The sequence below is a fragment of the Podarcis melisellensis genome (assembly GCF_964234715.1).
Source record: "Podarcis melisellensis genome assembly, chromosome: 8".
In the NCBI taxonomy this organism is placed as follows: domain Eukaryota; kingdom Metazoa; phylum Chordata; class Lepidosauria; order Squamata; family Lacertidae; genus Podarcis; species Podarcis melisellensis.
In genome coordinates, this window is record NC_138540.1 from 44,513,552 (window position 1) to 44,540,034 (window position 26,483).

A 26,483-nucleotide genomic window follows, 5' to 3' on the forward strand; every position below is an offset into this window, starting at 1 on the left:
TCTCTGCGGCCTCAGAAACGGGACACTGGAGCTCCGTGAAAAGCCTGCAGTCCTGTGTATGTCCAAAGCACTGGGATATATTTCCGAGTAAACTTGCTTAAGATTGAGCTTGCTAGGAAAGCACGTGCTCTGTACGGACTTGGCCCCGCTACTGGCCCCCGGCAATTCGCAAAGACGCTTCAGTCTCCCTGACAGCTGGTTTTTTCCTCGAAGGACGGGCAGGCGCTTCGCTTCTTGGGCTGTGGGCAAGTTCTCTATCCAGAACGGAACTTTAAACTTCGCTAATACGACCCGGCCGGACGCATGTCGTGAGCACAGCCGCAGCGGTGACTAGGCAGGCGTCTGACGTCATCACTACCTGCCACGGCGCAGTCTCACCGCTAATCGTGTGACACCGCTACAGATACTTCCGCGGAGGAAACGAGTTCTGGGGCCAGTTACCGCGGTTCCAAGCGCCGAGCATTCTGTCTGGCCACGAAACGCGCCGGCCGGCGGCGACGGAGGACGCAGCAGCGTTAATGGATGCAGCAGGCTATCGCCGCGCCGTGCTCTGAGAGAGGGCAGTCAGTGAGTCCCGGTCTCCAGATTCCTCCGCCTGCGGTATCGGTGCTGAGGCCGCGCCGCCGCCATTTTGGATGCCAGGCTCTAGCTACTGCCGCCGCCGCCTTCGCCGTAGGGATCCGGCCCGGTGAGTGCCGCGCGGGGAGAGAGGAGGGGCGCTGCCAGGCAGGGTAGGTGCTGCTGCTGCTGCTTCTACTTCGGCGGTAGGATCGTGGGCCCGCCGCCGCTGCCCGGGGCAAGGCCCAGCCGCCGCCGCCTCCCGCCCCGCCTCCCGGGACTGACTGAGCCTTGGCCGCCGAGGGCCCGGCCGCTTTCCGGTCGGTGGGTGGGTCGGCTGGCTAAGGGGAGAGGCGCCGGTTCCTAGCGCAAGAAGGGAGCGCGCTGCCGTGTTCCGCGAGGGTTGCTGCCGTCTGACTTGCCAGCTGGCTCGTGAGGCCTGGCGGGGCTGCTGCCCCTGCCGGAGCGGCTCTTCGCCCTCCCGGGCAAGAGGTGGCTGTTCCTTCGTCCGCTTCCCTTCTCCGCGCCGCCGCGTCCCGAGCAAAGACCAGCCTAGGCGGTGCTCCTTAGCCCATGACTTCCTTCCCGCTATTCGAGGCGTTTTTCTCCTCGCCCGGCCAGTTCTGTCTCTGCTGTCGGCGGAAGTGCCTGTGGCCTCTTCTGTTATAGACGAGGAGAGTTTTCTCCGCGCGCCGCGCCGGGGTTCACCCCGTATAGCTCGCCCGGGCTTCCAACGATCGGATCGGCTCCTATCCGAGGCCTGAGACTCGACTCGCCCCTTGACAGGCTTTGTGAGCAAGGGGCTTAGGAACACCTCGTCGGGGAAAGAGACGTGAGAGTCACTCCCGATTCCGGCAGGGTCGACACTAGGAAAAGGCTCAAGGCTGTTGGATGTGGATTCCGACGCTTTGCAAAGAATGTCTGTTCAGTGAGCGCTGGGGAAAGGGAAGGCCAAGACCAGGAGTGGGTGCGGGGAAGCGAGAGGGCAGTCCAGCCAGCTGGCTCACCTGTCAACTTGACCTGAAGAAGCCATTGCAGTTCCTTTTCTTGCCCTCCTGTCGAGAGGGAAATTTAAAAAAAAAATATTTAACAAAAGTTTTATTCCATTTGATTGTAAGAATTTCTAAGGGTCTTACAAATGAGATAAGCTGCTTTCCTACTGAGGTTAATGATTGTGAAGGAGTTATCTAGCAATACTCTTGTAGATGAGTAACATTTGGAAGAGGGTTACTCAACATCTGCAGACCTTCTGAAACTTAACTTTATTTTAATATGGATATTCCTACCCATATCCTTAGTTGCTGCAGCTTGATTGCCCAGTTTTCTGTCCCCTAGGCTGGAACTCCTTGCAAGAAACCCTTTGTGACACCCTATATCTCTTTCTCTTCTCCTCTTCAAACACTTCCTCAAAACACATTTTCACTTTGAAGCCCGTTGTTTAATGCCTTTGGTTTCACCTTCATTGTTGCAACATGGAGTATTTGCTCACATTTCTCCTTCATCTGCCATTTAAAATTTAGAAACTGTAAGCTCATATTGATGTGATTCTCTGCAAAACATCATGTGGAATGATGGTGCTACCTTATAACTAATGATTAACAGAACCTGTCTGACAGAGGGCCTCTTTTTAATAAAATGTCTAACTAGTGTACGCTGAAAATCCTCTGTTTCTCTTGAAAGAAATTGTGACGATTGGGCAGAATTGTTACATTGACTAAGTTTGGGGTAGTTCAAAGATAAATCATGAGATGAAAGATTTGCTTTTAGATAGTATTGCAGCTAGAGTATGCTTGTCTTTTGTCTGAAAACAGTGGTCTTAACTTTTGTTGAATTTCTGTTGGCTATGGGCAAGTGTCCAAAATTAGCCAGGTTCATTTTGCACCCGACTGTTGACCACTCGCAACCAAGTGAAGATGCCCTGATGCTAGGATGGCGCCTGGCATACCCACCATCTGGAGATGTATGCCTGGGGATCATTGGCTCTTGGCTGTTTTCACACATTGATACCACACCTTGTAGAATTCTATGAGTTATATTTTATCTGCACAATCAGAATGAATTTCTGGAACCAAAATGCTTTTTCTGTGCAGCCTGAGCAGGAGCAACGTTACTTAATTATTGTAGTTTGTCTTCACTTACCCCACCCCACTGACCTTGTCACAGTTGTGAAGAACATTCCTATGTTCTGAATGGTCAGTGTCACCATTCAGAAAAAGACGTAGGAATAGGCCAATATTTATGTGGACTGTCCCTGCATCAAGTGACTTTTCTTCTTTAAGTTCTCAAAGTTCTTAACCTAGTTCAAGGTAGTCATCTGAATTAGCCAGGTGTTTCACTGATAATCACAATTAGTCTGCCATTTGAAAAATAAGACTTTAGAGCCATCTTACCTTCAAATGGCAACTAGATATTCCGTTTTGGTGACTGTAACTTGGTTTAAGGAACCCTTTGGCACCTAACTTACATATCATGGTTTCTAACACGGCTGTGAGCTTATTCTGGATGTTTTTGTATTGGTAGTACACTTTCTTTCCAGCAGTATGGTTGCACTGTCACTGTTTTTGTTAACAATGTATGGCTGTTAATTCAGGCTGTACCTGCATTGAGGTGGTGAATTGCGTTCTGTGTCTCTCCTCCCAAACATAGTTAATAAGCTTTACTTTGTGTGTTGGCTTGCATGTTGACCATCTTATGGCATAGTTGGATTTTAGGAGTAGTTGCAAGTGTTTTTGAACCAAAGACCTGTTTTTTATTGTTTCCTCAGGTTGGGCATCTTCTGAGAGTTTTTTTGGGACCTGCAGTCAGAAACTGTTTGTAATCTGAACAGTGCTGTCTTGAGACCTCTTGCTGCCTGAGGTAGATCTCAAATTTCTGTTCTGTAGGGCTAACCCTGTACCATTCAAACAGCAGTACAGCCTCCCTCTAGCTTTGGCCACCCCCATTATGCTGCCTGAAGTGCGCTGCTTCATCCTGCTATGTATTCAGGGCCCACCCTCATTGTGAAAGTTCCGTTAAGAGTGTTGCTACTTTGAAAGAGTTCTTATATTTGGTTTATCTTGTGACTCATACCTTGGAGTACCTGAAGAGAGGTGGGGTCAACTTTAGTATTGCAAGATGAGCTTTAGGACAGCCTTGCATGTAACAACTCACCTGGTAGTCATAGGCAACCAGAAATTCCATCCTGGTGAGTGAATGCCATATTAGACAGATAGCTATCAGAGCATTTCTTACTAAACATCTGTTTACCAGAGATTATTTTTAAAATGCCATCGACTTAATAAAGGCACTTGTGGTATGTTGGCTACTCTGGAAGGTTGTGATTAACTAAGAAGCTCTTCCAAAGCGTAGAAGTTGGATCATGAGTACTTCTGGATCCTAGAAGCAGCATGAGAGCCTCCTTCTTAACTGCGAGTGGGTTTGTTCATTTAGCAGAGCTTTGGATGGAAACTCAAGCTGGCTCATGAAACATGGAAGGAGCTGGCTCACTGTGGGTCTGATCCACTGGCTCACTGTGCTTGCTCTGATCCACCAGGATCCTCCTGTGTAATTATGTAATTATGGCAACAGCTTCCTTTCCTAAGGAATCCACACAGATTTGGCAGTAAGTGGGTTGGAAGGCACGAGATGGAACAAGACTCTCTAGCAGGTATGGGTCTACCCTGGTTAGCACTTGGGAAAAGGGAAATAATTCTGCTTCTCTGTTGCCAGAAGATCAGACCTGGAAGTCTAGTCAGTCTCCATTATCCTGCAACACCTGCAGCTTGTGCTGTGGTTTATTTTCCATAAACCACCTTGGATACTCTGTGGAGGGACATAAATCATCTAATAACATTCATGAATGAATAATGGCATGGGGAAGGAATTCGGCTCAGTAGTGGAGCACCAGCTTTGCAAGTAGAAGGTCCCAGGGTCAATCTCCAGGTAGGGCTGGGAGAGACCCCCTACCTGAAAGCCTGGAGAACAACTGCTAGTCAGTGTGGACCGTTCTGAGCTTGATGAACCAGTGGTCTGACACAACAGAAGGCAACTTACTATGTCCCTATGTTAGTGGCAAATGTAAATTGTGGAATGAAAGAATATATAACCGTAAATATTCCCTTAATGAGAAGCCTCCAGTTTGGAGACTGGTGGCTATAGAGAGCTCTGATGAGATCTCTCTGCCTGAACAGAGTCCTCTGCTTTCAGCCAGCACATGGACCATCTCTGAAGGGAGGCTGCAGACTTCTTGTCGACTTCATATTGTGTTGCGGGGGCAGTGCTAGAGGAGTGTCTTGGGAAGCATGTTTGTTCTCAGTAGCAGAAAGGGAGGCTTTTGAAGAAGGGGAATTGTTTTTGCATGTTGATTTGGAAGCAAAGTCCAGAAATATAGTTAACAGAATGAGGTTGGTTGGATAAATGTAAAATCACCCAGTACTGTATACAGGACCGGGATAGGGGAACTATTTCTGCTAGCAGGAATGAAAGCAGCCATTTGATCCCAAGAATGGGTTTAAGAGCATATTACTGTATTAGAGTTCAAGAAAACTTGACCTAGAGTCAGTCCCTGCCTGGATAGTTTGGAACTCCATGGAATCAGCTCCTTTGTAGGTGACTGCCTGCTTGCTGCAGATGCTGCTGAAGGGAAGCCCTGCTCTGGGCCCCACCTATGGCACGTGGACATATGCGGTTAGGCTTTCTTGGTGATGGTGGAGGCTCCTTGGTTATGAGACTCTTCTCCATGGACTCAGCCGATGGCCTCCTTTTTCTCTTCAGGCAACAGGTCAGAACAGTATGGCTTGAGCCATGCATTTTTCAGATGTTTTTCCTCTGTGTGCGCCTTGGATTTTTATATTGCTGCTGCATTAGAGTGAGTTGTGCTGTTTTATTGGTATTAGGATTTATGATGGTGGTTCAGTGGTTTGAACATTGTGTTTTGGGATGGAAAAGTGGGAAATCAATGTTAAAGGAAAAAAATTAATGCTGAAGTTTTCAAATAATAATAATAATGCCCCACCCATCCGGTTGGGTTTTCAGCGCATATAAAAACATAAGATGTCAAGCATAAAAAACTTCCTGATACAGGGCTGTCTTCATAAGTGAAAGGTTCATCAGAGACCATGTCTTTCACCCACCTGCTGACTACAGTCTTCTTGACAGGTAGGACTGTTTAGCCTACCAAAGAGATGCAGTTCAGAATACCTTGGAAGATGGTGGCCATCCAGCTTCTGTTTTAAAACCTTCTGGGGCTGGTGTGTGTAGTAATAGGTGTCCTCCATCCATCTGTAAGAGGTTGTACTAGGATGATTTGTGAGGTCCTCTTCCAGCTCTGTAGCTATCAGCAGCAGCATGACCTGAAAGGCATGTGTCCTTCTTTTGTTTCTCCTACTTGACAGCCACCTTCTTTTGAAGGTGGATGTGAGGAGGCCCTTACAAATTCAGCTTGGGAAACCAATGGGCTGGCACAAGTGGATTTCACAAGCAATAAGAGAGAACTTGCAGTGGTTTCTGTAGCTTGTTGAACATCTAACCACATTTTGTAGTTTTTATGAAATGCATCAGTCAAAAATGTAGGCATCTACAGATGCTGAGTGCTCAGTCTAGAGCTGCGTAGTTTAGAATTTCTGTCCGTTATTTATTGCACAACCCTTAACAAGTGTAATCTCTGAATGGATTGGTGTAGTCACAGTTTGAATGCTCAACTAAAAGAAAGCCACACCCCACTGTAATGTGACTTGTACTGATGAAGCACCTTTAAAAGAGGCCTTGAGTTGGGCTACCTAGCATGGTTTTAAATAATAGCATAGACTTTTCCTGGGTTTCATCGTTTGGGCTCAGTGGCTACCTGTTGGGCCTGCAAGTGCATTTGGAATCAGCTCTGGGTTCGGTCACATGTGAGAAGCAGCAGCAGTGCTGGTGTCCATTGAGTGCTGGGCTCAGTTTTTAGTCACCCACTGGGCTGGGAGTATACTGGAAGTAGTCTGCTTAAGGCTGTACTGGGAAAGTGGGGGAGGGGATGTCCCACCCTTCTGGAACTGTCCCACTCAGGCTCTGCTGTCCTTGCTTTGAAAAGGCCTGAGAAACAGCCATAATAAAGAGCCTGAAAGGGGCAGAGCTGTCTGCACGAAAAGGACTTGAATGAAACCCTGATTGTCTCCATCAGGTACTCAGGAGTAAGAGGTCACATCGGCATGAAAAATGTCTTCACAATGTTAATGACGCTTTCTTGCTCATGTTTAGCTGTGCTAATTGAAACTAAGGTTTGCGTGTTTGACTGGTCTAAAAATGTGTCCACTCTGTAAGTATTATTACATCATGGTAACAGTAAACTTGGATATGATTGACTGTGTATGAGATGTATTTACAGAAACATGCATTTTAAATTCCAAAGAACAATACAGTCGTACCTTGGTTCTCGAACAGAATCCGTTCCGGAAGTCCATTTGACTTTCAAAAACTGAGGCACGGCTTCTGATTGGCTGCAGCAGCTTCCTGCACTCAATTGGAAGCCGTGTAAGCCGCATTGGATGTTTGGCTTCCAAAAAAGTTTGTAAATTGGAACACTTCTGTATTTGCGGCGTTCGGGAGCCAAAACGTTTGAGTCACAGAGCATTTGAGAACCAAGGTACAACTGTACAATATCAGAATGACCATTCTCATTCGTAAAAGTAATGTACATATTAGTATTATGCAGTAGTGTATGCTGGGCCTTGAAAATAATACTTTTTCCTCCTGACTTGTGGATAATTTATTTCAGTTTGTTTGGCAGATAAACAGACCAGGGTAGCAGAGAGTGACCCAAGCATTGGGGCCAAAGGCTGCTTTGAAATATAATGGGAGTTTCCTTTAGTTGAAAAGCAAATCCAGAGTGAAGCAGAATATTTGGGTTTGAGCCAGAGGTGTTCCTGTGGTTTGCTAGATCCTGTAAATAAGCCTTCACCTTGGGGCCGGCAGATTCAGATGCTTCTATGGCTGCATAATTTGGTTTGCTTCAATCTCAGGTTTGTTTTCACAAGCAGGCTTAATCCAAGGCTCAGGAAGGTTGTGCAGGGTCACTGATTAATCTAGGACTTTTGCCTTATTTGGGGATGGCAGAAGGAGGGAGGAGGCTCCTATCTGTGCTGGTATGCAAATTTAGGCAGAAATTCCTGGTGATTAGGGACCAGCCACAGGAAGAAAGAAACAGGTTCTTGTGTTTGCCATGAGAGGTGAGCTGTGTGTGTTGTAAAGAGCACATGCAGTCAGTTCATCACCAGCCTTGGTCTGCCACCCATTCCGCCATGCAGTAGTGGAGACAGCTGCAGTAAATACATCATTACATACCTTGGCAACAGAGCCATATCTCTTTCCTTACTACAGATATCTTAAGCCACTTGGCAGAGAAGACAGACTTTTTGAGGCTGAAGTATTCTGGAGTCCCAGCTGTGGCAGAGATGGCTGAATTGGGATAAACACCGTGGATTGAACCATAGAGAGTTCTGTCAGTATAACCAATGCCAGCTAGGAGACCCTACCAGCCTCTACAGTTTCTCATGGGGTACTGTTTGAAAGACTTAACTGCTGAGGTTTAATTCCCTGCTCACTATCTCTCCCTCCCCCCATTATCTTTTTTCTCAGAGGATGCCAGCCCCCATCAGACTCCGGGAGCTGATCCGGACCATCCGGACAGCACGGACCCAGGCAGAAGAAAGGGAGATGATCCAAAAAGAATGTGCTGCCATCCGATCGTCTTTCCGAGAAGAGGACAACACTTACCGCTGCCGGAATGTGGCCAAGTTGCTCTACATGCACATGTTGGGCTACCCTGCACACTTTGGACAGGTAGGCCCTCTTTTCATCAGTAGTGGCAGCAGCCCTTTTGCAAATTCCTAGCTTTGGATGTTTAGTGGGAGGCTCATCATGCTGGCAAAGTGCCTTCAGAGTTGCAACCTGTAGGAAACTGCACAGTTGTCTTCCTCTTGCTGCGTATTACTAACTCAAGTGCTTCCTTGGGCTGGAATCCTTTGTGGAAGAGAAATATTTTCATGTGCCTCACAGAAACCTAAGGAGGAGCATGTCACAATCCTCATGGTTTTATTCCATCATCTTACTTTAGCAAAGGATATATTTTGTGATCGTTAAAGTGCCCAAGCCATTTCTTAAATTTTCCCAAGAGCTGTTCTACTCTGTTTTGTCGCCAGGGAGTTCATCTCATGGCATTTAATTTTGCTTTCTAAGTTGCTTGTAAATTGACTGGTGTGTGGTGTGATAGGTTCACAGGAAGACTTATGAGAGGTCTTAGTTTCCAGGTGCTGGTTCTGCATGTGATGAGCAGAAGTTTCATGATGGAGCTCTCCAGCCACAATGCATGGCTCTTTCATAGTGCATCAGCCCTCTGTTGGGAATTAAAACCAATGGGCCATTCAATCCTCTGGGCTCTGTGCAAGGGCACAAGGCTAGGGGGACAAAGGTTGGCAAAGGAATAATGGGCAGCTCTTCTATGGGTAGGGAAGGTGTGACTGTGTTCTTGCTGCTGCCTTGCCATGTTTCTGGGCCATTCATTTGAGAACTGGAAAGCAACCAGACCAGCAAAAGGCCCTTCCTGAGCCCAAGCTACCAAGTAAAAAGGCCTGAAAGAGTGGGCCGTGGGAAAAGTGTGGCTTGTTTCTCTTGCTCCAGCTGAAATGGGATATATTGGTGTCAAAGTTGCTCCTCCTCTGCTCAGCTAGCTCAAGGGAGCAGCTCACCCAGATCAGGTTACTGAACTGAGCTCTGCATGTAGGAAGCAGGCAGGCATATGAACAGGCTGTGTACAGGTAGAAACCTTTCTCCTTTCCGTCCAAACCTGAAGTGCTGCTGCTGCTGCTGTGCCTTGTCTTCCTGGCATACCATGATGGAGAGTTCGTTCAGAACACCAGGAAAGCCTAGGAGGTGGGCCACAAGCTCTTGGCATAATTGCCTCTTCTTCAGCAGATGTGTTTTTCTGCTAGACCTCATACAGGAGTTTCATAGAATTGTAGAGTTGGGAAGGACGCTGAGGATCATCTTGTCCAACTCCCTGCAGTGCAGGAATATGCAGCTATCCCATATGGAGATAGGAACTTGTGACCTTTGTGTTACTAGCACCATGCTCTAACCAACTGAGCTTATCAACCTAACCTGAAACTTTAGCCTAAGCTGGGTGCTGCGTGATTGGGAAATAACTGGATTTAGAAAGCAGAACGAATGGATTCTTTAAAAGCAGCTTTGCCATTGCTCTTCTGCAGTTGTAAAGACTGGACAGATCCTGTATAGATTCATGTTGTGGTGCTGAAGAGATTGTGAGTGAAGCATTATGCTGCCATCATTTCCCCACCAGCCTTAATGACTGGCAAACTTAGACCAGCACCAACATTCTTCCTACAGACAGCCCCAAGGCTAATTGGGACTTGCTTTTAGCAAGGATTTGTGAGGAAATTCAAACCTTGATTTTAAATGACATTGAAATATTTCAGATCCCGTGAGGCATTTAGCTGCCACAGAAGTGCTCACTTTTAGGATCCATTTCATTTTCATGGCTGGACCCATGTACTGAAGGGGATTTAAGTAATGGTGTGTCTGAGCATTGTAGTAACTGTGCTGAGCCCTGGTTGAACCCTCAGGTTTCATTACAGACTCAGTTGTCCACAGCTACACTTCATTCTTTTCTTTCGACCTTTCTCATCTGGCATCCCTCACAACCCGAAGTCAAAAATTGTTGTCACCAGGTTTTTAACTCCCACCACTGTCTTTCCTGCAGGAAAAGCAAGTGGGAATATCCTGGCTAAGGCACTGCTGGACAGAGGTGCCCTGAGCACCTCCACCCAGCACCTGCTGCCACCCCCACCCCCTGCAAGAAAGGCCACTTATTTGGTCACTGCTCAGGGTGCCTCCAGCCAGCAGCAGCCCCTGCCAAGGAAGCTTCATGCTGGTCTCTCCTCAGGGGACTGCAGGAGAGCAGCTTGCCAGCATGGTGCTTAGAGGTGAGATGTGCTCGACACCTTGACAGTGAAGCAACCCAACAACTGTCAGTCTTCTTTCCAGCCTAAGAGTCATGGAGGGAGTTGGTAGTAAGGCTAATCAATCACCAGGGTGTGGTAGCACAGTTGCCATGGTGAGTGTGACAAAAATTTTGGAAGCATTGGGGAGAGTCACTCCCTCTGGCTTCTCTGCCCCCTCTTGCAGTTGGAGTGCCTCAAACTGATTGCCTCTCAGAAATTCACGGACAAACGCATTGGTTACCTTGGAGCCATGTTGCTGCTGGATGAGAGGCAGGACGTCCACCTTCTCATGACCAACTGCATCAAGAAGTAAGGCCTTTTTAATTTATAGGGTGGGAAGAGAGAGCTATTCTGCAAAGGTGGACCTGCTGGCAGGGCTTGGAATATTCTTGTTGAGCCTTGAAGTTCAGCACACCTTAGTCATGCACCCTCCTCTGAGGATCGCAGCCAGAAAGTGGTGGTGGAGGTTTGGGAAGGCAGGTAATAAGCTGCTTGCCTTGTAGAGCTGAAGCTACCTTCTATGGGAGCAGTTAAGATGCACCACCATGCTGCAGATAGCTCTCATCCTTGTTGCTGTGTGTCTCTGGACCTGGCTCTGTAGAGCTATGGAAGGCATCTGGGCGGGAGTATCTGTGATATGACTTCAGTAGACACTTGTCATTTTTTTCTGGTGTAGTAGAGATGCCACTGAACTTGTGGGGGATTTGACCACAGATGAGTTAGTGTGGTGGACACAGTTGCGTTGTCATTGAGTGAGACAAGTGTTGGTTGTTCTTTGTTCCTTGGAAAGCATTCTAGCCTATTGCTATCCCCAGGGTTATCTGACACGCTGTCAGCTTGAGGCCAACTGCTTTGTATCTGGGAGTGCCTTATCCCAGCCATTCCTTGCATTGCTGCTTTCTCTTCCAGTGACCTTAATCACAGCACACAGTATGTGCAAGGCCTGGCACTCTGCACCCTGGGCTGCATGGGCTCCTCTGAAATGTGTCGTGACCTAGCCGGGGAGGTGGAGAAGCTCCTGAAAACCTCTAATTCTTACTTGAGGAAAAAGGTATTTATTTATTTATTGGACAAAGATACAACTTTAGGGGACCTCCTCCCCAAAAGGAGGGGGAGTCCTCTAGATCTGTTGAACTGTAAGCTCTTCCCTTTTCTTACATTAAGATTGTGGTTTGCTTCCTCTCAAATGTCAGCAGGAAGTTGCACTGCCCGGATCTTTGCAAGGAGTTTTTGACTGGCCCTTGGCAGTGGGTGGTCTCTTTGTGCCCACAATTAAGACTTACCAGGACTAGAGTTAAAATGCAAATAAAGTACATAGTGTTTCTCTCTTGAGGGATCCCCTTTAGGGGTCTCTGTGTAGAGGGCTGCCTGCACATCTGCTGACCACTCCCCCTTCCACCCCCCAATTCTTCCATAGGCAGCCCTGTGTGCTGTTCACGTCATCAGGAAGGTGCCTGAGCTCATGGAAATGTTCCTGCCAGCCACAAAGAACCTGCTGAATGAGAAGAATCATGGTAAGGCCTGCTGTGGCAAGGGAAGGCCAAGGCACTATGTATTTTGGGGGTAGACTAGAGAAATATGAGGTCCTGAAGGGCTATGATAAGAAAGCTTGGGCAGTTTGGAATGGCATAGAAATCCTCATGTAGATAAATGCCATGTGCATCAAGGTCAGGAGCCAAACATACTTTTTGTGTTTCTGTGCTCTGACACTCAGTTCTGGTGGACTCTGAGTTGCTTGCTTGCTCCCTCCTTCCCTTAGAACAGTGGAAGCTACCTTGCACTGAGTTGGCCCGCTGGGCCACCTATCTCAGATGACTAACTGGCAGCTGGGTTTGGAACAGGGAGCTTTCCCAGTCCTACCTAATGATGGCAGGGATTGAACCTGGGACACCTTCCACTGAGGAAGCTGGATCCCATAACAGGGAGTGCAATCAAGCTCAGGGAGGGAGGGGAGTGGGGTTAATGGAAGGAGACTCTTGACTGCTCGGTCAGAACAATACCTCACCTATTCCAGTATCCTGTTCTCACAGTGGCCAGCCTGGTGCCACAAGCAGGACAAGAGCACAACATTGCATTCCTGCCAACTGGTAGCATAGCCCCTCTGAAGTAGTAACAGTATGCAGCCATCATGGTTTGTATCTAGCAGTGGGCTTGCAAGCCTTATGGCCGTGGCCTTTTGAGGTATCTTGTGAGCTAGTGAGTTCCAGCCTGCTACAGTGTGTGTTGTTGGCATGAAGGAGGCATTAACGTGGGCAATGGGGAGAGCCGGCTTCAGCCTACTCTGCAGCATCTGCCTCACTTGTTTTTTGGCTGTGGGGTTGAAGGAGAGAGGCGTTTGAGGCTCCCTTTGCCACCAAGCTTTGCTCATGTTTCTACAGGCTACAGAGCTCAGTTCAGTGCTGCCTTGGGAGGGGTCTAAAGAGTTCCTTGCAGCTTATCCTTTTATCAGCAGTTTCTCATAGGGAAAAGTAAAAAGGCCTGGCTGCTTTGGCCTAGGATTGAAGTTTCTCTGCTTTTTCATCCACAACCACTTCTGGCTTCCATATAGAGGATTATCTTGTGTATAGAGGATCCTGGCCCAGAAGTGCTGAGGCTCAGAGGGCAGGTTGCTGGTTAGAAGCTGCCAAGCTGCTGCCTTAAAAGCTTGCAGTCTCTCATAGTCCATCTTCAGCTGTGGCGAGTCCTTGGTGATGGCCATGTAAAGCATAGGCTCCTTCTTCTCTTTTCCTGGCAGGTGTTCTTCACACCTCTGTGGTCCTCCTTACGGAAATGTGTGAGAGAAGCCCAGACATGCTAGCCCATTTTAGAAAGGTAAGTCCTTGTCGACTTGTCACCCTATTGCATGTGCCCCTCTGGGCAGAGGTTTGAGGCAGCTTGGCTCCTACCTTTGAGGGACTGACGTGGGTGTCAGTTTCCAGTCGCTGATGGGTTGGCCTTGCAGGAGAGAAGCATGTGTCCTTCCTTGGCAAAATATCCATTTGGTTGAATGGAAGCCCTGCAGCTGGGAAGCCCCTGTGCTTAGGCCAGGGTATGTCTTTTCTACCCTTCCTGTGGAACTGAGTGGCAGGGTGGTGCACTTGGGCCAGGCCACTCCAGCTGCTGCTCTTGCAGAGCACATTCTGTTTTCTCCATTTTATAAAGTGATACCACCTCAGCAATGATTTGAGGGGAGGGAGCCGGAAATTCCTCAAAACCCAGGAAGATCCTGAGCAAAGCAGGAGCCGCTGCTTCTCCAGCTGCTTAGCCATGGAGAGGGCCACCTCTGCTTGCCAGCCTGCCTCCCATTGTTGGGGCTGTGCGTGGAGAACTGTTGCCCAACACAGAAGGGACCTGGCCAGGGAGGTAGATGAAGCTGTCGGTCCAGCTGGGGAGAGTTGAGTGCAGTTGTGCTTCAGGTGTTGTTGTCCTGGTTACCCTTCCTGCCCTTTGTTTTGCCGCTGCTGCTGGTGGAGGTGGATGAGGTGGTTGATGTTGTGAGCTGTTGCTCCTCTCCCTAACGCCTGCTTCATCTCTTCTGTCCCTTTTGTCTGTTTGGAATCCTGCTGTGGTGGGTTAGAATGAAAAGGTAAGAGTCACTCACTTTTTCTTCCTCCCCTATGCCCCCCATGCATGCTTTCATTGGGCCTGTGGAGGTTTGTGCCAATCCACTGCTTACTGCACTAATACTGCAGCTTGACTAATTGTGTTTGTAGTTGAGTTTATTAATGCCCTGATTAAACCTAATACCTAAGGCAACCTTGGATCTTTGTTACAGTCCTCTTGAAACTCAGGTGGTTCTGCTACAGTCGGATGGATCTTTGAGGGATGTGAGGGGGGTTGCATCTCTGCTGTTCATGGTGGGTGTTTTCCATTGGCTTGGTACAAGGCTTCTATAAGGTGTGGGATGGGTAGTAAGCAGAGAAGGTGGAAGAGTGAACCGCCCCTGTTCAGAGCAATTTGCCTTCATGCTAAGGGCAGCTGTTGAAGGCAGAGATACTCCTCTTCCTTCCCTACTTGCTTCTGCTTGGCTGGAGACTGATCTCTACAGCTCTTTCTGCTCCCCCATGCTTGTCCCATCATCACTCGTTATGACTTGTGCATGGTTAGGGCAAAATAATGGTGGGTATGGGAAGCCTCAGTGACATGACTAAGCAGGGTTCCAAGCGATGAGATATTGCAATGAGATTGAGCAAGATCTCTGTCTTCCTAAAAGATTGTCTAAAGTTTGTATATTTGGCCAGCTGCCGTATCTTAGCAGAGTCTTTCATTTTACAAAGGCCCTTTTGCTCTCTGCCCCTCAACTTGAGGCACTGAGAAGGAAATCCTCTTTGGGGCTTTATCCTGTCTTGGCACCAAGTTAAAGTTGTTAACCAATTTAAAATTATTGAGTTGTAGCCAATGCTAGAGGAGACCCATTGAAATTAATTGACATGATTAAAGTGAGTCGGTTGATTTCAGTGGGTGGACCAAGAATAGGACTTGGATAAACAACCCATTTAGGTATAATGCATCCATTTAGCAGTTTTAAAATTATGCCCAAATATTTACAATTCTTACTAACGTGCTCAAAACAGCAAATGGTGCAGAAGTAGGGGGATAGGCTGAGAGTGAAATAGTAGAGGCCTCTGGTGGATTCAGAGTTGACCTGGGATTTTGTGTCAGGCTTGGTTGCTTCATCCAAACAGAGCCTCTCCCCTGGGGGAACCACATCAGCATTCTAAGCTTGGAGACTTCCCTCTTATTCCTGCCACGCCCACATGCCTCTTTGCGGCCACATAAGTGAGCACCAAGAGCAGGGGGATCTCTGTGCTGGTGTGCTTTCTACTAACCACAGAAGGTTAATAGGGTTGTAAATAGACCGGCAAGGGAAAGACCCTACAGGGTTCTGGAAGTTGTATGGTTGACTGTTAGAGCCTGGCTGTAAGTGGATCAGGACAAAGAGGAACTATATAGTTTCATCTTCCTGTTTTCCTCAATGATCAACCAGATACCCCATTGGGAATCCCACACATAAGCATGTGATAGGCAGCAGCCCTCTCTCCCATCCATATTCTGCAGCAGCAGGTATTCAGAGGCACACTATATCTGATACTGGAGGCAGCTTCAGCCAGTGGAAGCCAGATCAAAGCCATTTGTTTCCTGTTAGTAGTTTGAGGCATCAGTTGCCCACCAGACTCCTCATATGTATATTGCAGCATGGCTGTGTAGGGCCAGCAGGCTTATTTGGCTCTGTGCTGTGGAAAGGTCAGTGAGGTTGGGCTGAGCAGCACTGAGAGCCCCTTCAGCTCTCACCTGCAGATGGTGAATCTAATACCCTTTTTTCCTGTGAGAGACTCCTCCTTGGACCCCTTCTTCATGTCAGGTACAACAGCAGGGCTGTAGATCAGATGGCTGATGGCTCTTTGTCCTTTGCAGCTTGTGCCCCAGCTAGTCCGTATCCTGAAGAACCTCATCATGTCTGGTTATTCCCCCGAGCATGATGTTTCTGGAATCAGCGACCCCTTCCTGCAGGTAAGGGCTTTGGGGCCAGGCACGTGCTGGGCAGGGAGAGGAGTGAATGTTGGCCAGGGAATGGAGCCGCACCCCTCCGCCTCCTCCCTCAAGTGTGAAGAGGATCCTGCAGTGACTGACTTCAAGACCCAGAGCCTTCTGGGTCCATTGTAGCTCAAAAGGAGAACTTTGTCACTTTGTCCTTTTCAGGTGCGAATCCTACGATTGCTGAGAATTCTAGGCCGAAATGATGATGACTCAAGTGAAGCTATGAATGACATCCTTGCCCAGGTGAGGGGTGCAGCCTGCCAAATCATTGTTGGGAGGCGGAAGGGAAGGTGGTACATTGGTCTAGAGGGAGGAAGCTAGAAAGTGAGATTGTCTGTCTTGTGTTCCAGGTGGCCACGAATACTGAAACGAGTAAAAATGTGGGAAATGCCATTCTTTACGAAACCGTCTTAACTATCATGGACATCAAGTCTGAGAGTGGCCTGCGAGTACGTAATCTTGGATTTGTGGGATCCTAGGAGAGACACTGAGCAAAACAAAGCTTTGTGGCCCATCACAGTTTCTCCAGCCATAGCCAAGCGTTCCCATGGGGGCTGACCTCTAAATGATGTTTGAGTCAGATGAAAGCAGCTCCGGGCTCTTGTATGGAAGCAGACCAGCTGACAAGGAAGAACCTGGGTCACTGAGGTTGCTCATAGATCCAATACCCTTTAGGAGATTTTTGGCTGGAGAGTGAAAAGTATCAACAAGTAGATGTTCCTGACCCATGTTTCTTTGCTTGTCTCTTTCTAGGTGTTGGCCATTAACATCTTAGGCCGATTCTTGCTCAATAATGACAAAAATATCAGGTAGGTCAGAGTACAGGTCCAGGATGGAAAACATGTTCTGGTTGGAGCAGGCACAGCTTTCTCCAGGTCTCTTGTGGCAATATTGGTTGTTTTTGAGGCGTGGCCAGGGCAGCCGTTGCAGGTGAAGTGGTCAGTCCTTTCTACTGCCTGGGTCTGTACTGCCGCAACCATATGCACCATGTGAAATTCTGGGCTCTTTTTCCCACATCCTGTTGGTCTAGCAGGCTACCTGGCTAGAATTGGTTCTGAGAGAAATTCATTTTCACTCCCTAGGTGCTCTGATACAGATGGGAGGGTTAGAATCCATTGCCTAGAGGTTTGCATTGGCTGCCCTTGCAAGTCACTCAACCTGCTTGCTCCATCTCCCTTGGCTGCCTGGCTGTGCTGTCTTCAAAAGCCTTCTAGTGTGCTGTGACACAGAACAGCTGCCATAGTCTAAAGCAACAGGTCTCTTTTTTCAGATATGTAGCTTTAACATCCTTGTTGAAGACTGTACAGACTGACCACAATGCTGTACAGCGGCACAGAAGCACCATTGTGGACTGCCTAAAAGATCTGGACGTCTCCATCAAACGGTGAGTCAGATTGGTATGCTAGGACTGTGGGTCCAGGTGGCCCAACCATCTAGGATTCATTCGCGTGTCACCCCTCACCTGTCTCCTCTGCCCGCCACTGTGAGCCAGAAGCTACTCAGGAGGCATTGTTGTTTAAAGCATGGTCCCTTTTCCCACAGGGAACACCCTTATGACTGTCCAAGTTCGTAACCATCACTGCTTCTTGTGGGAGTAAATATCATCATTTAAGTATACACTGTGTGAAGTACTTCCTTTTGTCTATCCTGAATCATCTAACATTCAGTTTCATTGGATAACCCAATTTGGTTCTAGAGTGAGAGAAGGAGAAAAAACACTGCCCTGTCCACTTTCTCCACACCATGCATCATTTTATATAGCTCGTGTCATCTTGCTGTCATCCCTAATACTTATTCCCGCCTAAAGTAACCTACTTTCTAGCTTTAAAGGGTTTGGGTCTGCAACCAAGAAGCTTGCTTCTCCTTGCAAACTCCTGCTCTGTCTTACTACTTGTTTTTGAACTTGGCCACCCCTTAGGTTTCATACTGGGACCCTGGAGTGATGAGAGGTGGGAGCCTTCTGGCTTGGCTGGTGCTGTTGTAGGATGAAGCCTAAGAGTGATCCATCAACAGAGCGCCTGGCGCAATGATGACACTCAAGCAGCTGACAAAGCACGTTTGTGGCCTCTGGAAAGCTCCTTGGGGTGATGGGGAGACTTGTCTGTATAGGGGCTGCAAATGTGTAGGCTCTTGGTGGTGCTCAGGCCCAGGTCAGCAAAGCTGCATCCCTTCCTCTCCCCTTCCTCTGAATCCCTTCTTCTCCCCTTCTCCAGACGGGCGATGGAGCTCAGCTTTGCTCTTGTGAATGGGAACAACATCCGGGGAATGATGAAGGAACTACTGTATTTCCTGGATTCCTGTGAGCCAGAGTTCAAGGCGGACTGTGCCTCGGGAATATTTCTTGCAGCAGAGAAGTAAGAAATCCAAATAATTTGTGTTTGTTTCATCATTTGTGGCCCTCTTCCTCTCCTGCTTACCCCCCCCCCCACTACTCTGCAGTCACAACTTCGGGAGGCCACAGCTCACTCCCTCTTACTGCTCACAGCTACAGCTGGGGAGGAGCATTTTCAGGCTGGACCCATCCCTGCCAATGCTGGTCCTTCTGGTAATGTTACCTGGATAGCATCACCCTGTAAGCCAAATGGTGGTAGTGGTCCTGTCACTTGCCCCTGGTGGAATGCAGGGATTTAGCTTCATCCTCTCTCCTGTGCAGTCAAGCACATTGCACCTTAGGAGTAAATTTATGCAGGTGTAGCCAAAGCAAGTCTGGCTACGCAGTTGACTAATCCTTGTCTGGAAAACCAAAACTGCCTTACATTTGGGAACTGAAGGAGCATTTGGAGAAGGAATGTCCTCACAGTTTTGCATCTACTCCTTTTTCAGATATGCTCCTTCTAAGCGCTGGCACATAGACACAATCATGCGAGTCTTGACAACGGTGAGTGCTGACCCTGTCTGTTGCTCCTGTATCCCCAAACAGATGTTCTGAGCCTTAGGGCCTATCAGTTCTCTATGTCCAAGAGCCACCAGTGGAGGTGGTGGACTTTCCCAGGGGTTCTTGTTTGGTGGGGACAGAGGGATTTTTACATAGTTCTGTAACTCTTGAGGACTGACTGCACGGGGGCTGCCTCTGAAAATGATGTGGGAGCTTACACTACAAGTGCAGGCTGCTGCTGCTGACTTAATGAATGAAGGACAAGGCTGCATTAGTTCTAGGGGCTGCCAGAGTTCTTGTGGGCCCAATTTGTGGTGCTGGTGATTCAGGTTAAGATCACCCTTTAAAGCAATGGCAGCCCAGGACCAGCCTCTATAAAGACTGTCTTCTGATCAAACCTTGCTCTATTGATCCTTGACACATGAGGGAAAGTCATTGGCAGCCAGGAGTGGGGGTTTTCCACCAATTCCTTCTGGCCTGATTGCCAGAGGGAAGTCAAGAGTAGCTCATCCCCACTTAGGGCTTGCCAAAGACTTGCAAGAGTTGTAGCTCTTGGAAGCTGGTTCAATGGGGGGGGGATTGCTTGCCAATACGCAATGGTGGTGCAGTTAATTGTAGCTTTAAATATTACTGCATTTTTATGTAAGCCATCTTTACCCCAAGAAAAGTGATATATAAAAATAATTGACTACAGCAGTGTTTAGAAATCTGCTTTTGAGTACCACTCCCTGGCTTTCTTGGATGATGATGATGATGATGATGATGATAAATAGTAATAAATAGTAATATTTTTATATTATTATTAGTAGTAGTAGTAGTGGTATTAATTTTTTTATACCTCACTCATCTGGCTGGGTTACCCCAGTCACTCTGGGCAGCTCCCGACAGAATTAAAAGCACAATAAAATATCAAATGGATGGCTTGTAAACCTCTCTCTGGGTCCTCTTTCCAGGCAGGGAGTTACGTTCGTGACGATGCTGTACCCAACCTTATCCAGCTAATCACCAACAGCATGGAGATGCATGCTTACACTGTGCAGAGACTCTACAAAGCCATCATGGGTGACTATTCCCAAGTAAGTCCCCAGAGTGATGCTGGTGGTGGGTTGGGTTGCCGGGAAGAGGGAGGGGAGGCATTGTGTCAATGAACCTCTGTTACTTTGGGTAAGAAGATGGCATTGCTGAGTTCACCTGTCCTCCTTCTCCTTGGTAGCAGCCCATGGTGCAGGTAGCTTCCTGGTGTATAGGAGAATATGGAGACCTCTTGGTGTCTGGTCAATGTGAGGAGGAGGAGCCAATCCAGGTAAGCCTACTGAAAGGGATAAAGATTTTACTTGACCTCTGGTGAAGTTTTCTCCCATCTGGCTCATGGCCAGCCTTCTTACCTCTGCCTTTTGGCTTGCTCAGGTCACGGAGGATGAAGTCCTTGATGTATTGGAAAGTGTCCTAGTCTCCAACATGTCTGTGTCTGTCACACGAGGCTATGCCCTCACTGCCATCATGAAGCTGTCCACTCGGTTCACTTGCACTGTCAAGTGAGTATTTTCGGGGGGGGGCTCTGCCTATGCTGCTTGATCTTTATTGCAGTCCTTGAAATAATCAGGAGATAACTGAATCCCATTGCTTGCTGCTGTGCAAGCTTCATGAACCCTTATTTTGTGGATCTTAACCAGTACCCCCCCAAACCCCCCCCCCACCATGTGCATATTTCCCTGTTTCCTCATTCTGAGAAGGAAGTGCCTAGTGGAGGGGTCCAGCTGTACTTCTGTGTTCCAGAGGCCAGGCATTGCCACTAGTCCAAGGAGACATAGTTGATTCCCAAGGACCCCAAAGGCTGGGCCAATACACACACAGCTGCTACAGTTGCAGAGCTGGTAGAAGTACTTGCTCCCTCCTAAGCTGCAGCCCCTGCCCTGCTGCCACTTGTCACCATTTCTTTCCTACATCTCTAGCCGCATTAAGAAAGTGGTGTCCATATACGGCAGCAGCATTGATGTGGAGCTCCAGCAGAGGGCAGTGGAGTACAATGCCTTGTTCAAGAAGTACGATCACATGAGGTAAGTGTTAGAGGACACTGCTGTCCCCATGCCTTTTGACCTTCAGCCTGGTGGGTTGGAAACCTGCAGGGTTGCAATAGTATCAGTATCACCACCTTACAAACATGGTGGTAAATTAAGAAGTGGGTCCCACACCTGAAGAAGGTGAAGACCTCTTGGTGTCTGGTCAGTGTGAGGAGGAGGAGACCTCTGCCTGGCTTGACACCTGTTGGTGAACATTTCACAAGAGCTCACAGGGGACAGTGCTGATTGCAACCAACCATTTCTAGTACGTGACCTCTATAGGCCTCAAACCATTAGCCCTATAGAAGAGATAGCATAGAGACTCTTACATTGGTTCATGTGACTGGGGAAAGCTACTGGTTGCCTCAGCTGGACCTATTTGCATAGCAAAAAATAGAGGACTTGAACTGACTAAAAATAGATTGCCTCTGACATTGACTGGTTGGGAGCTCGCCCCCTCTCTACACCAGATCTGAGGAGTAACTCCTGTTCCTCCTAGCCTTTGAGTTGCCCAGGAGATAACAGCCTTGCCACTTTGCAGGTCAGCCCTGCTTGAGAGAATGCCAGTTATGGAGAAACTGACCACCAATGGCCCCACAGATGTCACTCAACCCAATGGGGAGGCAGAGCCAACAGTGCTGGAGACCAAACCTCCCCCTTCTGGCCTTCAGCCCACCAGCCAGGTAAGAGAAGGTGCTGCCAGTGCAACACTCAAGATAGCTATTCCTCCCTCCCTTCCTGCAAACAAGAGAGCAACATTGCATGGGGTTGCTGCTTTCTTAGACAGCATCAAAGACTCATTTGGGAACTGTTGCTTTGCAGCCCACGGCTGGCTGCAGGAGCAATTGTGGAGCCCCCACAGGAACAGGAGGCAGCTTTCTCTGCTGGCCCCCTCCAGCCTTCAGAAGCTAATGTTGCTCAGGGAGGTTTTGAGACTAGATGGCTTCCTTGGCTAAGTGCCTTTAACAGTCTGATTTGGTGTTTCCTACCAGGCAAACGACTTGCTGGACCTGTTGGGAGGTAACGACATCACTCCCATCATTTCAACAGCCCCTCCAAATAAACCAGCTTCTGCTGGTGGGGAGCTGCTGGATCTCCTAGGGGATCTCAACCCAACAGGTGAGGTGCTGGACATGTGGAAGTGAGATTCAAGGGTGCAGGGAAGAAACTGGGCAAGATCTCTTATTTGTTGGAGGCACTGCCGCTAGTCCTTGCCTTGAAGAACTTCAGCCTAACCCTGTCCTTTCTTTCATAACTGCTCCTGTAGGACCTCCAGCTCCTGTCCCACAGATATCGCAACCCCCATTTCTGTTGGACGGACTTTCTTCGCAACCCATCTTCAATGACATAACTGCTGGTAGGACTGTAGAACCTCACTGTTTGAGCAGCGGCTGAGGTGGGCGGGGAATGTGTACTATAGACTTTGTAAGGGCCAGTTGGAGAGGGCACCTTCCAGGACTCTGACCAGTACTGCATCTCCACAGGCATTCCCCCAATCACGGCCTACAACAAAAATGGATTGAAGATTGACTTTGCCTTTGAACGCTCAAACACCAACCCCAGCGTCACCGTGATCACAATACAGGCCTCCAACAGCACCGAGCTGGACATGACAGACTTTGTTTTCCAGGCTGCGGTACCAAAGGTGAGGCTGGTCTTTGGGGCAGGAGCATCTGCTTTGGTGGCCTCCTAGCTGCAGTGGGACAGACAGTGTTTCCAGGCAGACTTCCAAGCTCCTGTGGCTGGCTTGGCTCCAAAACTGTAGATGGACCTTTAGGACCAGCTCTTTGCCTTTGATATGGTCATAAGTGTCTTGCTGTGGCAGGACAAAGGAGCACATTCTGATGAGAGGCAGAGGGCTAGGTGCTGTGCATCATTTTTCACTGTACTTGGAGTTGAGCCCGTGCTTTGGGCCTCCTGTCTCCTGCAGTAGCAGCAGTAGTTGCAGCAGAAAAGCCAGGTGAAAGTGTGCCCCTTTCTTCCTTTTGTTTGCCTCCCTCCAGACATTCCAGTTGCAGCTCCTGTCTCCCAGTAGCAGCGTCATCCCAGCATTTAACACAGGGACCATCACACAAGTCATTAAAGTCCTGAATCCCCAGAAGGTGAGCAAATGAGTGACCTACTGCCATGTTCAGCATGGAGGCTGAAGGAGCAGCTGGGCTGGGAGTGGTGCCCAGCCTCTGAGTGCTTGATGATACAGGTCATACATTGGTTCTGAAGGCCTCTAGTTGTGGCTGTTCTGTTCAGTGGGTGGGGGTGGCATTGAACCTTCACGGGCAGAATCTTAACAGCTGTGTGGTGCTTTTAGCTTCATAGTCCTGCTGGATGAACTCTGTGCCTTTTGGCACCCATTTAACTGAACGAAATTGAGGTGGTTCCACTGCAGCTTCTGCAAGAGTGGTCCCCTCACCCCTCCTGCCCAGATCTTCTTCACCTCTCCTTGTTTCATCCCGTTTGTAGCAACAGCTCCGCATGCGGATCAAGCTGACATATAATCACAAGGGCTCAGCAATGCAGGACCTGGCAGAAGTCAACAACTTCCCCGCTCAGTCCTGGCAGTGAGCTCTGGCCCCACCCTCCTCACCCCACCTGGTTGGCCGAAGGAACGCTGGGCAGAGCGCTGTGACTCCAGAAATCCCCCCACTTGCACCATGGCCAGGGGAGCTGACGAGAGCAGCGGCTGCTGCAGAGCAGGAGGACTGGCCTTGCTCACCTTGATGAAGCATATCTCTTAAGACACTTGCTGGCTCGCTCTCTCTTCTCTCCTCTCCTGGCTGCTGAGCCACACTTGCCACAGAAGCCACGTTCCCCTTGTTTTGGAAGGGGGGGAGGGGAGGTGCACTGTGGCATGTGCGACTGTTTCTCCCCGCCTGCCATCTTCTCTCCTCCGGTGGGCGTGGGCGAGTGAGTGAAGCGAGTTTTGTTTCGGCTCCTTGCTAGCCGGGTTACCACCTTCAGGCACTTTTCATCCAGAGTTCATGTTGGAAATGTATTCCAAGGATGCTGGTGACCCTTTCTCCTTGGAGTTCCCTGAAGTGGGGGGCCTTTTCTACGCTTGACTGCACACCCCAAGGGCAGTGGCTTGAGTCTGAGAAGGGGATGGATAGGTGGACCTGCTGTTCTGGACAGAAGCTCTGCTTTGGAGGATTCAGTGGTGGAGGCAGCAACGTCAAGCCCTCTTTGGCCAGTGCCTCCCTCTCAGAAAGCATCATGATGGACGAGACTGGCTGCTCCTTCCAGCAAGTCGCTCTTCAGCGTGCCCCCACCCCAAATCTTGGAACTCCTCTTGTCTGATCCTTGGCTGTCAGCTGTGGTAGGTGGGTAGAAAGGAAATGTGTGTTGCTTAAAGATGGAAAGGGGGGGCACCATTTGCCTGCAGAAAGACTCATCTCAAGACTCCACTGCAAAGCTGCTTTCCCCCCTCAGCCCTTTTCATTTCCTGAGTCTGTCAGAGTCCTGGATTCCATTTGAATTCGTTCTCCTCCTGGGACGTTTGTGTTGTATCTGTAATATTGGCACTGAAAATAAAGACCATGCGGTTTAATGAGACCTTTCCTGCTTTTAGTAGCTGGTTTTGCAGCTCCTTGCATAGATGTTGAGCAGAGGACATTCCTGATTTTGAAGGCCAAGATTCCAAAGTATGACAACTCCCTAAGAGAGATGTTTTCAGGGCAGAAGTCAGTTGGTTAGGGGGGCATGTGTAGGATTCCAGGAGAAGGGGAAACACTTTAGAGTTCCCATCTATGATTGGCTAAAGTTCCTAAAGCTCATTGCCAGCCTGTTTGCCTTACAGAAACAGAAGGTGTGTCTGCACCCACTGTTGGGTTGCGTGACGGGAGAGGGGGAGCCAGGCAGAAGCACTTCAAGAGCCACAGAAAGTCCTCTAGACATACACTATCCTAGCAAATGATTCGCTGCTGAGGTCCTGTTGACTGGAGCTGTGGTCAGCTGCCTCTCTCATCTACCCCCCAGTGAGACTTGATGTGTGTCCAGCTGGCAGTGCTGCTTTCATGAAGGACAGGATGAAATTGAGGCAGTGGGGAATGGGGCTTTGTGCTCTCACAGAGGACAGGATGAAATTAGGGCAGTGGGGAATGGGATTCCTGTGATTCTCCAGCCAACAATTATTATGCAAAGCTCACCAGCTGGATTGTTGGAGGTGGAGCTTGTGGAGCCCAAACAAGATTCCGAAGAAGTCTGCTCTTCATCAGCACAGCCAAAAGAGCCTTGGGGATCCCCGAAGACTAAGAAATGTATTTGGTTTGACCTTCCTCTTCCTCATAGGATGAGCAGAGTTGGGAGTATGGCAAGACACAGATGGCAGCACCGAGGACTCTTTTCCTGTTGCAATCTGAACCTGTAAGATGATGGCTTCTGTCCCCCCCCTTACCCCCTCCCCCACAACTAATGATGGCAGGTCAGACAGCTGGGAGTTAGGGGTTGGCAATTCCTTTCGTCTTGCACAAACAATTATCCCTTCAGGGGACACAGAGTTGAAGTAAGGTCACCTTTCCTGCAAGGAGCTCAAAGTAGTACTGGAGGGTATCATCCCCCCCCCAATGTCCTCAGAGCAACTATGAAGGAAAGGATAAGACTTTGGAGTAACTGTCCAAAGTTAAGTCATGGTTGTAGTGGAGATTTCAGCCCAGATTCTAGTCCAACCCTTTAACCTGTAGGTTTTCAATCTTTTTGGGTCCATGGCTCCTTTGACCAACTACATTCTTTCTGTGGCACCCCTGTAGGGCTAAGAAGCCCAATTATGTCACCCCTTGCCTGCAGAGCTGGCAGCCTCTCACCCTTTTTTGAATACCCTCCCTTGTGGAGTGCTCCCTCAGCCTCCTCTCTTCTCCCCTCTCCTTGGGAGTCCTCTGGCAGCTGCAGCTACCACCTCTGGTCTCTGAGCTGCCCCCCCCATAAGTGCTGCCTCACCCTGCCCCACAAGGGCCTGGGAAGTATGTCCTAGCTAGCCCCAGAGGCAGCATTCACCTGGGGAGCTGCTGCAACAAACAGCTGTGCAAGGCTTTGGGAGGCAAAAACGCAAGAGGGCATCAGAGGAGGGAGGGAAGGAAAGAGGGAATGGGGCCATTGTTGCCCACGGCACCCCTTACCATCATTCAAGGCACCCCATGGTGCCACAGCACACTGGTTGAAAACCACTGCTTTAACTACTCCACCATCTCCTTCCCTTGTAAGAGGCAGCCAGGAGCTCTGATGACTGTGCTGGAAATGAGATATGGCCCACCTGTGAACTCTACAGCTGCCTTTATCATGGGCTACGCTGTCTGAAGCAATTGAACCTGTGGCCATCTAGGTGTTGAGGATGATGGGAGCTGGGAGTTGAGCATCCCCGCCCCTCAACTGAAGGATCTTTTTACACAGTGGTCCATCTTCCTCTCCCTCCATTTCCCACACTGTAAGAAGGTCCAGACTTATTGTGAAGGGAGAGCCTATGTGGAATAACTTAACTATGTTGCTCTTTTGTTAACACAGGCTGGTACC

At 48.8% G+C, this 26,483-nt stretch overlaps 1 protein-coding gene across 2 annotated transcripts; it reads left to right on the forward strand.

The window, feature by feature from the left end:
• The first annotated feature begins 389 nt into the window (after window positions 1–389).
• AP1G1 (adaptor related protein complex 1 subunit gamma 1) lies at window positions 390–24,533 on the forward strand. Of its 2 annotated transcripts, none has more exons than XM_081921587.1 (23): window positions 390–731; window positions 8,152–8,355; window positions 10,717–10,841; window positions 11,442–11,583; window positions 11,950–12,046; window positions 13,267–13,343; window positions 15,927–16,022; window positions 16,212–16,292; window positions 16,400–16,498; window positions 16,803–16,858; window positions 17,320–17,433; window positions 18,263–18,403; window positions 18,873–18,927; window positions 19,878–20,000; window positions 20,138–20,227; window positions 20,332–20,459; window positions 20,877–20,981; window positions 21,526–21,667; window positions 21,977–22,103; window positions 22,252–22,341; window positions 22,469–22,629; window positions 22,988–23,086; window positions 23,445–24,533. In XM_081921587.1, exons 2-23 carry the CDS (start codon window positions 8,155–8,157, stop codon window positions 23,544–23,546), a joined length of 2,451 nt encoding a protein of 816 aa, XP_081777713.1. In that variant the 5' UTR covers window positions 390–731; window positions 8,152–8,154; the 3' UTR covers window positions 23,547–24,533. The 2 variants fall into 2 exon arrangements, with proteins under 2 accessions (XP_081777713.1, XP_081777712.1); XM_081921586.1 differs by having other exon boundaries at window positions 391–688.
• Window positions 24,534–26,483: the final 1,950 nt, after the last annotated feature.